Source organism: Crinia signifera, chromosome 5 (genome assembly GCF_055691185.1).
Source record: "Crinia signifera chromosome 5, ASM5569118v1, whole genome shotgun sequence".
NCBI classification, from domain to species: Eukaryota; Metazoa; Chordata; class Amphibia; order Anura; family Myobatrachidae; genus Crinia; species Crinia signifera.
In genome coordinates, this window is record NC_139221.1 from 28,032,392 (window position 1) to 28,050,945 (window position 18,554).

Below are 18,554 nucleotides of genomic sequence, written 5' to 3' on the forward strand. Positions count from 1 at the left end.
AAAGTTTCGCTTTTTAGATGAAAATAACGAAACGTTAATTTTAACTACATTGGTGCTTTTTATGTCAGGACTTCCTAAAGTGATTCATTAATATACTTTATCATAGTAAAAAGAGTACGAGCTTGTCCTAGTGCAAAGTTACTGATATTGGCTGGAGAAAAAAATCCCTGATAACTGTCCCGTTTTCATGGTCACAATCTCTTATATATTTAGCCAGATCTGTCACTCATCCCCTGTGTAGCTAACGTTCCTGCCCAGCAGCCCCCCCCCCCCCCCCCCCCTAGGAAAAAGACCAGTGTTTTATGTGTGTAACGTTTTTATGTGTATGACGTTCCACCCCCTTGATATCACCTCCCCCCGCCCAGCCAGGGCTACAGTACACGCCCACTATCCACCATTACTCCACAGACACCATCCACCATTACTCCTGCAATCCCCCCGGACCCCCATGACCCCCCCTCCGGTGATTCGCGGGACCCCCGCGACACACACACACCCCCCCCCCCGCGCGATTTGCGGACCACCGCCCCCTCCCACGATTCACGGCACCCTCCCTGCTGCGATTTGCAATCCCCCCTCCCGCGCGATTTGCGGGCCCCCTCCCGAGATTCGCGCGACTCCTGCGACCCCCCCCCCTTCCCGCGGTTCGCGGGCCCCCCGCGACCCCACTCCCGTGATTCGCGGGACCCCGCGACCCCCCTCCTGCGACCCCACCTCCCGCGATTTGCGAACCACCGCCCCCTCCCACGATTCACGGCACCCCCCTCCTGCGATTTGCGCCCTCCCACGATTTGCGGATCCCCTCGGCACCTCCCACGATTCACACCCCCCCTCCAGCACCCCCTCCCGCAATTTGCAGACCCCCTCCCGCGATTCGCGGCCCCCCCCTCCCGCGATTCCCACCCCCCTCACGCAATTCACGGCACCCCCCTCCTGCCATTCGCAGCCCCCCAGGACCACCCCTCCCACGATTCATGCCCCCTCCCGCGATTCACGGACCCCCGCGCCCCTCTCGCGATTCACGGACCTCTACAACCCCCCGTCCCGCAATTCACTGACCCCGACAACCCCCCTCCCGCAATTTGCAGAACCCCCTTCCCGCGATTCAAGCCTTCCCTTCCCGCGCCCCCTCCCGCATTTTGAAGACCCCCCTGACCGCCTTCCGGCAATTCCACCCCCCAGCGGACCCCCATGACCCAGCTCCCACATTTCACGTACCCCCATGACAATGGGGGATCCTGTACCGCCACAAGCAGGTGACAACCCTAGGTGGGAAATCCGGCCCTGGCTGCCGCGCTGCAGGTTCCCCCACTGCCAGAAGTGACCCCACGGTCCTCTGCACCAGCGCCACAACTTTTATCAATGTCTTGCCCACATACCACTATTATACAGCCTCCTGCTCTCATGCACGCTCACTCCCTTCCAGTGGGAGGAGACGCTCGCCCACTGCCGGGAGCTGCATACTGTCCCCCACCCTCCTCCAGTTCTAGGGATGCCCATCGACCATCAATGATTTCAAATAATCGATGGTCTATGGCCGATGTTGAATACTTTTGCCATCGATGTGGGAGGACCAGATTGTTTCCCTACATCGATGGCAAAGGAGAACCGATCAAGTTTCAAACATTTTTAAGGTGCCGGGACACGGAGCATAGCTCCGCCCCCAACACCCGGAAGTCCCGCCACCAAGTTCTGATTGACCCACAGTCTATTCAGTCAGATATAATGGATGACCATCGATAGCTACAACAATCGATGGTTATCCAAGTAATATGTTACTACTATCGATGGCATGGTGCAAAATCGCCATCAATGCCAACCATCGATGGCGTCTGCACCAATGCCTATCCCTACTCAGCAACAGCCAAAAACCTTTACTACCCCTCATACCCACACACCTCTATCACTGCCCTGCCTCCTGTTCTCCTGCCCCATAACTTCCACCAGTAGGGACCTGCTCACCCTGTGTTGCCCACATTCCCCTATCATGCTTTACCGCCCAGCCTCCTGCTCTCATGCACCCTAACTCCCACCCAGTCGGAGGAGACACTGACCAAGAGCCACCGTCCTGTACTCCTGTGATGCCACGCTGGACCCTCACCCACTGGCAGAAGCTGCACAGTGTCCCCCACCCTCCTCTTTAGTCCCCCGTATGCCCCCACACCCCTATCACTGCCCAGCCTCCTGTTTTCCTGTGTCGTGACCTCCGCCAGTGGGGACCTGCTGATTCAAAAACACCCTACTATACTATTGCACACACACACACACCTCAACAACACGCACGCACGCACAACCCCCCCCCCCCCCCCCCCACATCCACAAATGTCACTGTATACTCCACACTATCAATGTATATCTTACTCTGTAACCGCTTTTTAATTAAACAAAACAATACACACCCCCTTCCAAATCATATGCTCTCTATTTAACACATTTCACCTATAACTCAAGTTGCAATACAGGCATCTTTCATACAATTCTAACCATATTTAACACAATACAAACATTCACAAATTAAGGGGACGCAGCCCCTTACGCCGGTGTGAAGAGCGCCCGTAGGGTGCGATGAATCACCTAGTTGTGAATATTGTGTGTTTTCACCCGAAAGTTATTTATTTATTTTGGTACTTGTTTGCTAGCACGGCCACAAATCTTGGCCATCGGGGGTAATTTTAGTGGCCTGCGACGCGACCGACGCGATGCCCCCGATTTTTCCATTGAAATGCATTGAAAACAGTGAAAAATCGGTTCGGTCGCGTCGTGTGCGCCTAAAAATGCTTAAATGGTCCACCCGCGATGGCCGCGATTTCCCCATAGGGAACAATGTTAAATGCCTCAATTTACCCGCGATGACCCCGATTTCCCATAGGAAACAATGTTAAATGGGTCAATTTACCCAAATCATCATAGGGAAGAATGGTAAATGGGCCAGAAAGCCCAAAAAAAACCCCTGACCAGTGAAATGTCCCCCCAAAAGTAGTTCACGCCACCCCGCGATGAACGTGAACCCGAAGCGTGGCGAGCGCAGCGAGTCCGCGAGGTGCGGCGGTACGCGTCCTCCGACCTTTTCATACCCCCACTATCCACTAGGGCGTGGAGTGAGAATAGAATAGTGTGGTGAGCGCAGCGAGCCACCGAGCCCGAAGCGTGGCGAGCGCAGCGAGCCCCGCGAGGGGACGCGGATACCTTCACAGGTAAACGCGTCCCTTCGCGGGCTTCACAGGTATCCGCGTGCGCTCGCCACGCTTCGGGCTCGGTGGCTCGCCACACTATTCTATTCTCACTCCACGCCCTAGTGGATAGTAGGGGTATGAAAAGGTCGGAGGACGCGTACCGCCGCCCCTCGCTGGCTCGCTGCGCTCGCCACGCTTCGGGTTCACGTTGATCACGTGGTGGCGTAAACTACTTTTGGGGGGACATTTCAATGTTCAGGGGTGTTTTTGGCCCATTTACCATTGTTCCTATGATAATTTGGGTAAATTGAGCCATTTCCCATTGTTTCCTATGGGAAATCGTGGTCATCGCGGGTAAATTGAGGCATTTAACATTGTTCTCTATGGGGAAATCGCGGGCATCGCGTCTGGCCCATCGCACCCGATTTTTTTGCGCATGCGATGCCCGCGATGGCCCCGATTTTACCCCCGATGACCGCGATTATGATCGTTGTGGCCGTGCTAGGAAACAAGTACCTTTATTTTTTGCAGAGGATGCTCTGTAATTTAAGTGATCAAGAAATAAAACTTGTCCCAAAATATCAAGGAAATCCGTTTTATTTGCCCTTAATAGAATAGTGCACCTCTGTGCCTTCTAATGTCCAACTCTTTCCTGAATGTTACAGTAAGTTCAGTAAACAATGCATTACACTGTTATTTAGGAACAGTATTTTAAACACTTCTGTTTATTGTCTTTAATTGTGGCAGTTTATTTTAAACATTAATTGGTCTGAAAAAACGTTTTACATCCCCTATGCTGGGAACATGATTGGGCTGCATTAGAGCATATAATTATGCAAAAGATAAGCCAATATATTAACAGTTAAATACGTTAAAGTGCATTATGATGTACTAAACAAATAAATCTCATGTTAAGAAAAATAAAATCAAGAACATTGATTAAAAAATAACAGGTTTCAAAGATGTTGCACATACAGTATTGTCTTCTTGTTTTTATTTTGAGTTCAGTTTTATACAAACCACTTGTGATTGATATCAACTATTAGTAGACTGTTTAATTGGGTCAGTAAGCACATAAAAAGGAAATAAAGTACAGGTATTGCTGATCAATTCTGCCTAGGAACTAACACAGTGATTGGCATATACTGTATATACTACTGGACACCACTGATAGAATGAATAAGTCTCAATAGCATATCCAGTAGACTTTGTTATTATTTTCAGTACACACAATGGGGCAGATGTATTAAAGGCCCCCATACACTAGCCGATTTGGGTCAGATTTCGGCCAGATCAGTCGGATCTACCCGAAATCGGACCAAAATCGGCTAGTTTTGATGTCCCCTCAGATCCGATGCGCGGTCCCGTGCGCATCGGATCTGCGTCGGGTGGTCGGACCTGCTGCACGTCCGACCACCCGACTTGGGACCTAGTGGGGCGACGCGGTGGTGGAGGGAGCAGGGGGGGCTGGGGACGCTGTGGGGGACACAGGCGGCATAGAGCCGGGCAGGGGGAGCCGGGAGCTGTCAGTACTGAATAAAAAAAAAAAAGCCCATACAATGAATGGGCGGCCTGTGATTGGCTGAGCGCTCTCTCAGCCAGTCAGCAATTGGCTGAGAGCGCGCTCAGCCAATCACAGGCTGCCCATTCATTCTATAGGCTTTTTTTTCTAGCACTGACAGCTCCCGGCTCCCTCTGCCCGGCTCTATGCCGCCTGTGTCCCCCGCAGCGTCCCCAGCCCCCCCTGCAGCCCTGCTCTGTAGCCCCCCCCCCTGCTCCCCGGGTTTTTTACATGTGATAAATCGAGACGATTTATCACATGTAAAAAATGGCACATCAAGTGCCAATCTAATCAGCCGGGGAAGCTCAGGGGGAAGTCGGGGGCGACTTGTCCTAAGGACAAGTCGCCCTAGTGTATGGGGGCCTTAAGTCTTAACAAGAGAAAAATACAAGGGTGATAAGGAGAGATAAATGTCCAGCCAATCACCTGCTAACTGCCATGTTACAGGCTGTGTTTGAAAAAAGTCAGTAAGGAGCTGATTGGCTGGACGTTTATCTCTCTTTATCACCCTGGAATTTATCTCGTTAAGGCTTAATACATCTGCCCCAATACATCTATTTTAGAATTGTGGCTTAACAGTTGCTGTGTCAAATTTTTGCATAGCATATGGGTGTGGTATGACTTGCCGACAGTGACCATATTGACATACAGTATGTCTTCATGGATATGTCGACATGATGAACTGTCAACAAACCATCCCTGGTCTAATAGTGGTCTCGTACCATTTCTTATTGGCAGCTCCAGCTTCTCAGTAGACCAGTAATACTCTTGCATTACAATGAGTATCTCTCCCCAGTGCCAAATTGCCCACCTTGCTCTTCAAGACAGCATTAAATAGGTGCCCGCCACTATTTCCCCCTTCGGAAATAGTGGCGGGGATTGAATAACCCCCTAAGTCCAACAGCACTGGCTCACATAATCCTATTAAAGGGTTAGATGAGGATGGCTTTATCTGTCTGCAATTGCAACTATAACCTGAGTTATTGCCGGGTCGACCCAGGTCGAGGAGTGGTGTGAAAGCACCAAACTAAATGACCGGGGTCAACCAACCAGGCAATTCAACCCAGGTTATAAGAGGGGCTAAACCTGGGTCACCCTGTATATAATAGGTGACCCGTGTTAAGTGTGAAAGGGTCAGACCCGGGATCAAAGCAAAGCAATGTGCGCTCCTGCGAGTCAGTAGCAACCCCCTCTGTTGTCTGTACAAGCAGCCAAATTCTCGCCAATGACGGCGAGCTCATGGTTGTGGCCAATGAACAATATCATTAACAATATCGTTCAGTGTGTATGCACTATATAATTTGTGGAGAGTTCAAGGAACAATATCGTTCATGGAGGATATAGTCTAATATATACCCAGTAATATATACCCAGTAATAGGGTGAGAAAGTGTCTGCAACAGAAACATACCTCCTGAGAGCTGGCAATAGGACCAGACATCATCCCTCGGATCCGGCTCGTTTTAGGCCTCTGGGCCTCAGGCGTGGCACTTTTGGCCTCTGCTGGGGATTCTGGCATCGGAGATATTCCCATTGTGACTTCCTTTGTAGTCCTGACTTCAGTGTCAGTAGGAGAGCTGCTGCTGCTTCTTGGGCCATTGTCTGTGGTCTTACTCTTCCTGTCTGGGGCTCTTGTCATGCTGGTTTCAGGCCTATGGGACAAACACACGTCACATACAACCGATGTTCTAATGATAACTAGAATTACCGCACTTCTGTACGCTCCCGGGTGGACATCTGTATCAATGCACCATTATTTGTACTATTGAACTGCTACTGTTAACAAGTGCCACTGCCATCCAGCAATGCAAGAGATGCCCGCAGGAACGATCGCAAACCCATTTGCAACTACGTACACATTCACAGCCTACACGCAACAATGGCTGCTCAAGGACATCTAGGACTATGCGGACAGTGGCCACAGCAGCAGGGAAGCAGCTGCCAGGTTTCTCTGTGTACATAATTACCACTGATGTCCAATACATGCCCCAAGATTGGCCATGACATACCCACATTGTTTTGCCGCCACCACCCCCTAAATGGCCACTTCCTGTCGCTCACTCTGCAAAGAAATCCTCACGGTGAGCGGAATGGTAAATGCTCCTTTACAAATGCGCAGTCTGATGATAATCGCTCAGTTGCAAAAACATCTGACATATGTGAAAAGAACATATTTGATGTTCCAATACTATGTGACAATAAGCTGCAGGGTAATTATCAGAGGTTGCGTAAATTACAGAACTGTTTATAGAAGAACCACAAAGGCATTTATAATATAGGGAAAGGTCTCATTTCTAAAGCCTCTGTAGACACACAATAGTCTGTGGGGAACTAAAGGTAAGAGGTCAGCAACCAACTGCAAGTAGGGTAAATTCTCAAAGGCCATACACATCTGGGTAAATTCTTATGGTCTACCTGTAAATCCGGTGAGTTCTTAGCGACCTACCAGATACCGGGTAAATTCTCATCTGCCCTCCACAGGCCGGGTATGTTCTCAGCGGCCCACCATATACCGGTTAAATTCTCATCTGCCCTCCACAGACCGGGTAAGTTCTCAGCGGCCCCCCACATACCAGGTAAATTCTCATCTGCCCTCCACAGACCGGGTAAGTTCTCAGCAGCCCCCCACATACCGGGTAAATTCTCATCTGCCATCCACAGACTGGGTATGTTCTCAGCGACCTACCACATACCGGGTAAATTCTCATCTGCCCTCCACAGACCGGGTATGTTCTCAGCGACCTACCACATACCCGGTAAATTCTCATCTGCCCTTCACAGACCGGGTAAGTTCTCAGTGGCCCACCACATACCGGGTAAATTCTCATCTGCCCTCCACAGACCAGGTATGTTCTCAGTGGCCCCCCACATAAAGGGTAAATTCTCATCTGCCCTCCACAGACCGGGTAAATTCTCATCTGCCCTCCACAGACCGGGTAAGTTCTCAGCGGCCCACCATATACCGGGTAAATTCTCATCTGCCCTCCACAGACCGGGTAAGTTCTCAGCGGCCCACCATATACCGGGTAAATTCTCATCTGTCCTCCACAGACCGGGTATGTTCTTAGCGGCCCCCCACATACCGGGTAAATTCTCATCTGCCCTCGACAGACAGGGTAAGTTCTCAGCGGCCCCCCACATACCGGGTAAATTCTCATCTGCCCTCCACAGACCGGGTATGTTCTCAGTGGCCCACCACATACCGGGTAAATTCTCATCTGCCCTCCACAGACCGGGTATGTTCTCAGCGGCCCCCCACATACCGGGTAAATTCTCATCTGCCCTCGACAGACCGGGTAAGTTCTCAGCGGCCCCCCACATACCGGGTAAATTCTCATCTGTCCTCCACAGACCGGGTATGTTCTCAGCGGCCCACCACATACCGGGCCATAACATGTCCTCGTTTTTTTCTTTCACCTCTCTCTCTTATTACTTGCTATGTTCATAGGAGGTGCTTCTCTTTCTGAGCCAGCAAACAGCAAGTCAGGCAAGATGTCACAGCAGCTTAACTGACTGCAGCCTCAGCTTTATAACCAGTATCATTATATTTCTTGTAAACAATTAGATCTTGTTAGAAGATGTAAAATACATGGCTGATACACATACTACATACTACCCCATCATGGTCTCATGCCCCAATTCAACCATCCCTCCCCTGTCCGCCTTCTGTCCAACCCCACTTGGTTATTAATGAATTTATAGACTGCACTGTTATGGACATTGGTCCGGTCTACAAAATGAGACACTACGTCTCCGGGACAGGTGCACGCTAGAGCAATGCAGGTAGTAAGCAATTCACATGCTACAACAGATTAAGCTTTTCTACAGTTAATGCAAGTTCATATTCAAAAGCAAAAAAACAGATGTATGAAATGGCCTCTAGGTGGCGCTACAGTCCATGAAGAAGATACCTGTGGGTTCGGATTCTGCTGGTCTCAGACACGGCTGAGCTTTCCCCGGGTTCACTATCGGAGATGTCATTAACGTCCAGGAATGAGGTTCTCGGTTTACTCCTCGGATGTCCCCTGCTGAACAATTTGGAAGCATCTGCATTCTGGTCTGCGGTCGTTTTTAACTTTTTGTTTTTCCCAAAACTCTCTAGGAAATACTTTGTCATGAGCTCCAGAAGAGTTTTGGGGGGTTTTTCTGACAACTATAAAAATACAAAGAAAAAAAAAAAAAAAAAGACACATAATGAGTGCGGAAATCATCATGTCCTACATAGTGGTCTACACCGCGAGGCTTATACTATGCTGTGACAGAGATCCCATTACTGTCATGTCACAGAGATGCCCCTACCATCATGTCCTACATAGAGGTCTACACAGCGAGGCTTATACTGTGGTGTGACAGAGATCCCATTACCGTCATGTCACAGAGATGCCCATATCAGCATGTCACAGAGATGCCCATACCAGCATGTCACAGAGATGCCCATGCCACTGGTATGTCACAGAGATGCCCATGCCAGCATGTCACAGAGATGCCCATGCCAGCATGTCACAGAGATGCCCATACCAGCATGTCACAGAGATGCCCATACCAGCATGTCACAGAGATGCCCATACCAGCATGTCACAGAGATGCCCATGCCAGCATGTCAGAGATGCCCATACCAGCATGTCACAGAGATGCCCATGCCAGCATGTCAGAGATGCCCATACCAGCATGTCACAGAGATGCCCATGCCAGCATGTCAGAGATGCCCATACCAGCATGTCACAGAGATGCCCATACCAGCATGTCGACTGATATGTCACAGAGATGCCCATGCCAGCATGTCAGAGATGCCCATACCAGCATGTCACAGAGATGCCCATGCCAGCATGCCAGAGATGCCCATACCAGCATGTCACAGAGATGCCCATACCAGCATGTCACAGACATGCCCATACCATTGATATGTCACAGAGATGCCCATACCAGCATGTCACAGAGATGCCCATACCAGCATGTCACAGAGATGCCCATACCACTGATATGTCACAGAGATGCCCATGCCAGCATGTCACAGAGATGCCCATACCAGCATGTCACAGAGATACACATACCAGCATGTCACAGAGATACACATACCAGCATGTCACAGAGATGCCCATACCAGCATGTCACAGAGATGCCCATGCCACCGGAATGTCACAGAGATGCCCATGCCAGCATGTCACAGAGATGCCCATGCCACTGGCATGTCACAGAGATGCCCATACCAGCATGTCACAGAGATACACATACCGGCATGTCCACATTGTTTCCATATTCCCAATTAGGTGGTTTTTTTAATCTTTTTTTTTTTCTTTAAGGGTGTTTGACTTGGGTGAAGTCCCCAATATATCATTCAATCTTATGGGAGGCAGTGACCAGAGACCAGACCATTAGGATGATTCTGTTAGTGAGAACACTGCATGTGACAGTGGCAGTGGCATGATGTGAGGATGGGAATGGAGGCAGCAGGAAGCCACAGACTGAGAGTTATACAGTGGGAGGAGCAGGGTCCCCAGCAGCACAGAGTATATCAGGAGATGTGATGTGTCAGTGAGGGCAGGGCTGTATGTGACAGGGGCAGTGACATGATGTATGGAGGGGAATGGGGGTAGCAGGAAGCCACAGACAGAGTTATATATTGGGAGGAGCAGGATCCCCAGCAGCACAGAGTATATCAGGAGATGAGTGATGTGTCAGTGAGGACAGGGTTACATGTGACAGGGGCAGTGACATGATGTGAGGAGGGGAATAGGGGCAGCAGGAAGCCACAGACTGAAAGTTATATAGTGGGAGGAGTAGGGTCCCCCGCAGCACAGAGTATATCAGGAGATGAGGGATGTGTCAGTGAGGACAGGGCTACATGTGACAGGGGCAGTGACATGATGTGAGGAGGGGAATGGAGGGAGCATGAAGCCACAGACAGAGTTAAATACTGGGAGGAGCAGGATCCCCAGCAGCACAGAGTATATCAGGAGATGAGTGATGTGTCAGTGAGGACAGGGTTACATGTGACAGGGGCTGTGACATGATGTGAGGAGGGGAATAGGGGCAGCAGGAAGCCACAGACTGAGAGTTATATACTGGGAGGAGCCGTGTCTCCCAGCAGCACAGAGTGTATCAGGAGATGAGGTGGTGTGTCAGTGAGGGCAGGGCTGCATGTGACTGGGGGAGTGACATGTGAGGAGGGGAGTGGAGGCCGCAGGAAGTCACATGGAAAGAGAGTTATGGAGAGGATGGAGCAGGGCCCCCAGAAGCAAAGAGGAAATCAGGAGATGAGTGATGTGTCAGTGAGGACAGGGCTGCATGTGACAGGGACATAGGAAGTAATTCAGTTATGATCGCATGGCAGCGAAGACGCCGCCCCACCAGTGTGAAATCCCGCCTTGCGAATGAAAGTGATCGCTGTGCGGATAGATGTGTACGCCTGCAGATCTATTCGCAGCCGTGCAAATATGTTCAAAACCATCCGTAAGCCGCTCACCATGGAACGATTTTTTTCCACTGGACAATTACATTACTTTAAAAACACATTGAATACATTAAAGGTATAAGATTTCACACAAACAACACATCCCAAAAGTGACAAAGTATTCTGCAGTGCAACAAAAAGGAAGACAGAGAACATATATAAATAGACTGAGCAAAATGCATAGCGCTCCAGGTCATGCAGACTATAAGGAGGAGAGATGACGGGAGACACAATGCGTGTTACCTACCTTGTTGTCTTTATATAAAGCGTCCAGATGTAAAACGTTCCTCAGTTCATTCCTGTTATTGATGCTTTGTGGGGGGCGAGGATATTCCTCTTCCAGAATCACACTCGTCTTTTTCAGTCCCTTAGAGAGGATGAGATAAAATGATGATAAAGCAGCAAATAGTGTAATTAAATAGACATCAAACATTTGCCTTAAGTCCATAATAATAATTGTATTTATGTAGCTCTTTCTCCAATAGGACTCAATGCACTTTTTTAGCATCTGGAAAACTTAATTAACCCTCCTTCAGTGCCATCATAACAACCACCCAATTCAACATGATTAACTCCTTATACTCATTAACCCTTCATACCCTTTATGATTTACCAACTCATCAGTTCATTGGATATATGATCATTAAGTATTACCATAGCATTGCATGTATTTCACCAATTTGTTGCATGTAGGATCATCCCCATTAATGTACATTCCAATGGATGCTTCAGATGTTGTGCCCACAGTATTACGAAAGCTGTGTCCATAAATTGCAATGCTGTAGAGGTCACCAAATTGGACAACCAAAATTGCATAGTGTGTGGGTCAGAGCGGTCAGGGGCCGACCGGGTTTGGGCCAGCACCAAAGTGGACGGGTCGGGCCTGCCAAAATCATCATTGGTGGCGGGCCAGCCGCCAGGCCCTGCCAAAGTAACTGCCAGGGTAGCACTGAGTGGCCCAGGCATCTACAGGGGCGCTGGCCTTCCTTCCTTCGTGTGCCCCAGCCCCCAGCGGTGACAAGCAGCAGCCTGTTCTAGCCCCCGTCGGCTCCCCCCAAAAAAATAGCAGAGACTGTCTGCTGCTGCTGTTAATTTCCAGAAATGACAGTTGGGCACATACCACTAGCAGAACTGTAGTGTCCTGCTAGTGGTATTGATGCCCTGGTTCCAAAGTAAATTAATAAATATCTAATGGAAACATAAAATGAAAAACACTGGAAGCAGCCAGTGATGCAAAAATATTAAGCTGGCAGGGTAGTTCGCTATCTCAGTCATTAAAACATAGTACTGCATACATTGTGTATTATTCATAATAATTATAGTTATTATTACTGTTTATGTACATGTTTCTACACACACACATTTAGTTTTGCCATGTAGAACAGATGGAGGCCATCGTGTCCTTCCATGTGCCCCGGGACTACAAGCCCCATAATGCCCCGACACCTGAGAGTTGTAGTGTCCCAGCTGGAGAGCCGGAGGTTGCCCTGGGCTATAACCGTAGTAGATCGTAGTGAGATGAGCACAAGAGCTGACAGTCTACAGCCGCCGCCTGCCCTGCCCAGTGCCCGGCACCCGCGCACATCATATGCCGCATCCATGTGTCCCGCACATACGTACATGTGACGCTGGCGCACACGCATGTGTCATGTACCTTCCTGCTGAGGAACTCCCGCACCACGGAGAAGGCCGCGGCCTCTATGAAGCTGTCGTCCATGATGAGGGGAAGCTGGAAGGCCGCTCACTGTGTGCTGCCGCCGGCCGGGGTTTCCATCATGCGAGGCCCTAGGCCTGGGACCTGTTTAGGCCCGGTTGCCATGGGAAGGTGGTTGCTATGGTAACTGTGGCTGAGGGCGTTCGCTGCTTCTCACTTTAGAAATATTCCTCACACACACTCATCCCTGCTGTGCACTGTGCGTGACGTCATTATACTGCAGCATGCCGTCATACTCGGCACAGTGACAGATAGATGTGTGTGTAATGGCTATCTAATATCTATCTCATCTCTATACTGTATCTTATAGCTTCTAATATCTATCTATTTATCTCATATCTAACTGTATCCATATCTATCTATCATCTAATATCTATCTTATATCTATCTATCTTGCATATCTATCTAATATCTATCTGCGTATTTATATCAGTACACTATATATACATATATATATAAAATAGTTGACACATGAAAAGGTCAACATGAAGGGGGTGTTTTTTTCCCCTTTTTAGGACTTTTTCATACCATCCATGTGGTCTCTGATTGCGTACAGTAAGGTGTGCCAAGCTCTGCAGTAGCGGAGGTAGGCACCTTTCCCGAAACATGGCGAGTGTGGCAGTACACCATTCTACCCTATGTGCTGAAATCTACAAAGTGACATTAAGAAAAAAAAAACCTCATGTCGCCCTTTTCATGTTGACTATTTATTTGTGTCGATCTTTTGTCTATGACCCTTTATAACATAAACCATTCCCCCTACAGCCCTGACCCATACATACCAACTGTCCTGTTTTTTGCGGGACCATCCCGGTATTTTGGGATGGTCCTGCCCCCTTCCCGGGGTCGGCAGTGTCCCGCAGCAAGGGGGGGGGCAGTTAGGAGTCCCCCCAGCCTGAAGGGAATGTATGCTGTGTGCATTCTTGCATGGGTTAAACAAGATTTACTATTGCTGCGTGCCTGGTGAGTGCTGCTTGCTACAGGATAAAACTTCTGAGTTCTGAGCGTTCTGGATAGATAGATAGATAGATAGATAGATAGATAGATAGATAGATAGATATACAGGGGCTCCACCTGTATGTACAGATGGAGCCCCTGTCATCCTTGGCCAGGGCTCGCCAGAGCCTCCCCTCTGGCGAGCGCCGGCGGACAGGGGCTACACTGAACTGTGTATGGATCTGGAATTTCCAGACACTTTCTCAAGAAACTTTCCTTGAGCAGAAAAGTTTGATTCTGGTCTGTATACGGATGTGTAGTAGGTCATTAAAATAATCTAACGATTGCTTCTTTTAGTGGTTCAGGAAAAATGCCTGTCTGAAATTAGCATTGTACTACTTTGGAAAATACAGGGACGATTATATCCATACACTCCATTACAAGCTGGGTTGCGGCAGGGTCCAGGTCACCAGTTGGTGGGACATAACTTTGGGTAGGTTCAGCAATATCTTCTACATCCATTTGGTTTAAAGCTGGTCCATGAAGCAGGTGGCTTACAGTCACAAGCTTGGAACTTAAGTGGCCAATCACCGGTTCAGTGGGATACCCGGGATTTAGCCCCTAAATTTCAATCCCTTTGGGATTAGACTGCGCATGCCGGGCAGCGTCTGAGCCCGTGCTCAGACACTGCCCGACTTCTCCCGTCCCTGGCGGTGTGGCTCTGCTCAGTGTGACAACATCATAGGTCACGCTGTGCAGGCCACAAAACCGCCTCGTCCTGGGCACGCTGCTGCCCCGCCTCCAAGAGCCCACCCATCCTGTCTGCATTCAACCACCCACCCGCTCGGCTCCATTCGTTCGTCTGCCGGGGCAGTTTTTTTAATTAAGGAATCCAATCCCGGGAAACCCGGGATTGGGCATTTTTCAATTCCGGGATTGAAAAAATGTCCCTGGATTGGCATCCCTACTTGGAACCTTGGCGCTCACTTAATGGCATGGTTGGGATTCCAGCCCAGATGGAAGATTTTTTTATTTTGTTTACAGTATTTATTCATAAATATCAGGAATAATTACTTTAAGGCTAAAAGCATCAGTATGCATTTATGACTGAATATCCCCCCTCCCCCACCTCTGGCTGCGCTGCTGCAGTAATCACCAGGAAGCTGACATGTACGGGTTCCAGGAAACACTAAAAAAAATGTATTTGATGTCACTCAGAGACAACCAGAAGAGGGAAAATAAGTAGGATGCTGAAGGTGGAGGATATAGTGGGATGTAGAGACACTGGGGGATAAGACACGGGGCTGAAGAGACAAGGGGGGGGGGGGGCTGGAGAGACAATGAGGCTGGATGTGGCAGGAATTATTGGCACTGTGCTGACACTTCCTACTGTTAGACTAACACTAAAGTTTTATTTGCAAATAAACTTTTAATTTATGTCTAAACTTATCTGCCAATGACCAAAGTTATCCCTTTGCGCTAATGAATATATATGTATATCAATTATATTAGTTCTGGCTTTCACATTAATTGATATGTTAATATTGATAAGAAAACATAATGTATCTCAGGCTTGGCTTGGCTTGGTATTATATGTAGAAGTCGGTTGGTTTTATGGCCCAGATGCCAGAGGCCAGTTGCCACAGACCGTAAATCTAAATTATTCCAGTATGAATTGAAACATTCATTAAGTAATAAGTGAAACCTTTCGATTGCCACTGCTGACCTCTACTGAGTATCAAGTGCTACTAATCTGTCCCAGCTCGTAATAAATATCAATAAATGAACTCTTTTTTTCAGCATCATAAAAGAACAAAGTATACAGCATCGCATAACTCTGCCTAGTAAAAGCCAGATATAAAGCGAGCATGTCACCGGTACACAATGGAAAAGTTCGCCTTTGTGAGCTGAGGCACTTTTCTGATAATGCAGTGACATCACTAGTGACATCACAGCAACATGGGATTTGAGATTCCCTGATGATGGATTTGTCCAAAGCAGGGTTCTGAAACTTGGCCATTAAGGTACCCTCATAGTTTAGGTTTTAGGGATATCCGTGCTTAGACCCAGGTGACTTATTAAGTTTCTGTCAGTTTGATATAAATGTCTTTGAACACAGCAGTGATGTTAAAATATACAAATGCAGGGGGTAAAAAAAAAGATGACTCCTGGCAACGCCGATCCAAGTGCTGCCTATGAAGACCACTGGGTGTCTGAGAAACCCTGAGGTCACTCAGATTGGCCCTCGATGCTCCATAGCCAGGGCCAGGAAGTCTGCGTGGGAAGATGCAGATCCTGGCTTTGCCACTCCCAGGTAACATGGTTGACATGCCCCTTTTCCTGGAATGGTGGAATGCGCCCCTTCCTCGCAAATGGACATGCTGTGGCTTAGGAGCGCCACATGTGATGCATAGTCCCTTAAACAGGTCCTCCACAGACATCTCACCATCAGAGATAGACGCAAATCTCGGAATTCTGTCCTCAAGTCTATTGGAAATAAGTAAAGCAAGTTGACCTTATTATATGGAAAAAAAAAGACACTGGGTCTGATTGGGATTCAGATGCAGCCACAGATGATTTTGTTCATAGTGAGACGCCCTCTTGCGGTGGTGCAAAACCATGTTGGTGCGTCTTTAGATGCCCCCATTGGAGACACCATCAAAACGTCTACCGGCTCCATGGCAAAAGCAGTGTCTGCATTGTAACACGACATTCTGAGTGTGCTGTGCCTTTAGATGCTGCTGCGGTCAGCAACAAGCCTGCTGCATAATTACCCACCTGTTACCCACCTGCAGCTCTGTGCAGTAACCATTGGGATGTATGCGCATCATTTACAACATGGGCGAAATGCGTGAACATCGGCATTACATGCAGTTGGCACCTGACTCAGAATAAGAACCGCTATATGTTACGGTATTGATGCAGAGGGAATACTACGTGTACACCATATTACATTAAAGAAATGACTAGAATAGCTGCCAACATACCCAAGACTTGCTGGGGCCAGTAATACACCAATATTTTTCTCGAAAAACTTTTCATTACCCTATGCCCACGGCCCTAGGGTTGTGGAATAAGCTCTAGGGCCAAATATAATAGGTTTTGAGAATCAGAAAGTGAGAAATTTTGGGAGAGTTTTCCCGTTTTCTTAAAGCGGCAATCATTCACATGGCAAAAATCCACCTGGTTTTTTTTTTATTATTGGCCCCGTTCATGTGAAGTCAGTGGACATCCTGAGTAAGCTGAGGGTACCCAGATGTCCGTTGTTCATGCAAATGATCCAATGCTGTGTCCTCAGATGCAGCAGCAGATCAGAGAAGTCAGCAGGAGCCATAATTTTGCACAAAGTGTCTCCTATGGCAATTACATATCGCCATACATCTATACCAGTGGCGTAACTATAGCTCCGCAGCCCCCGCGGTGGCGGGGAGGCGCAGAGAAAGTTTGGGCGCCGGGGGTCTGCGGGGCTATAGTTACCCGCTGCTGTCTGCGGTACCTGCCTGCCGTGCCGTGACTGCCGTCACAGTCCCGTTTCTGTTAGCGCTGGCTCCTGCTTCTATAATGAAAACGAACACATAGAAAATGGCTGCCCCCATACTGCAGACAGTTTTTTGTCTGCAGTATGGGGGCAGCCATTTTCTAAGAGTCACTTTTCATTATCAGCAGCAGGAGCCAGCGCTACGGGACCGTGACGGCACGGCAGGCAGGTACCTACCGCAGACAGCAGTGGGTGGGCAGGTATGGGGGGGGGGCGCCGAGGGGAGGGGGAGCGATTTTTTTTTTGCGGCGGGGCGCATAATAAGTAGTTACGCCACTGACCTGTACCGTACCCAAAGGCTATAGCTTCCATTCTCTGAATCGGCCCCATAGATTGGAAGCTCCACTGGTGCAGAGAGGCCTTTGTGTAAATAGGCAAAGGCATAGTGATTAGCATTAATGTCAGGCAGGTACCCCCCTGTCATTTCTGACATTTTTATTCCCACTGGACCACCTTTTGAGCTGCCGCTGCCCGCCACCAGGAGGAAGTGAATACAACCGCAGCCGGGAAGAAAGCATTGACAGCCGGGCAGAGAGCGGGGGCTGCCTGGCTGTATTGAGATCACTGCAGGTCCCGGTTATTTGAAATGTCGTGCTGCCGGGTCTGCGAGCCAATCGGAGCATGGTCGCTGTCCAGTAACCAATCAGGAGCCACCACTACTGATTGGCTGCTGGACCGCAAGCTTTAATTGGCTCACGGACCAGGCAGATGGCAGCGCGAGATTCAAATAGCCGGGACCTGCAGTGCTCTGACAGCAGAGCAAGATTTCAAATAGCCAGACACCCCACGCTCTCTGCCCATCTGTCAACGGCTGTCACTACGAGCATGTAATCCCACATGACAACAAGCATGTAATCCCACATGGCAACGAGCATGTAATTCCATATGGCAACAAGCATGTAGGTAAGCAGCAGTGCTGTAGCATAATTTGCTATAGGAATTACAGTGTTTGGCATAATACGTAATGGACATTATGGCGTGTGGCTTAACATGCAATGGGCATTATGGTGTAAATTTTTGAAGCGCAATATCCCTGTTTAGGGAGCATATTGTGACTTTTGGCTTAATCCGTGTAGCATTATGTGAATTTTGGCTCATTCCGTTTGGCATCATGGGTAAGGAGCAAGTATATTGGGGTCTACTATTTTGTTGCATAATGTTTAGAAGTGATATATGGTGTGG

The 18,554-nt window shown here is 48.8% G+C and overlaps 1 protein-coding gene across 6 annotated transcripts in view; it reads right to left on the reverse strand.

Annotated features, from left to right (window-relative positions):
- The window catches only part of MINDY4 (MINDY lysine 48 deubiquitinase 4), a 117,574-nt gene that overhangs the window by 93,511 nt on the left and 5,509 nt on the right, over positions 1–18,554 (reverse strand). The window contains exons 1-4 of one of the 6 annotated variants that reach the window (XM_083186863.1): positions 12,805–13,062; positions 11,432–11,551; positions 8,645–8,886; positions 6,145–6,385 (exon numbers count right to left, since the gene is read on the reverse strand). In XM_083186863.1, the coding sequence (XP_083042989.1) occupies positions 6,145–6,385; positions 8,645–8,886; positions 11,432–11,551; positions 12,805–12,834 (633 nt within the window). In that variant the 5' untranslated portion in view covers positions 12,835–13,062. Of the gene's footprint in view, positions 1–6,144; positions 6,386–8,644; positions 8,887–11,431; positions 11,552–11,838; positions 11,946–12,545; positions 12,731–12,804; positions 13,063–18,554 lie in introns of those variants that run through there. The other 5 variants (XM_083186862.1, XM_083186866.1, XM_083186861.1 and 2 more) reach the window with 5 other exon arrangements.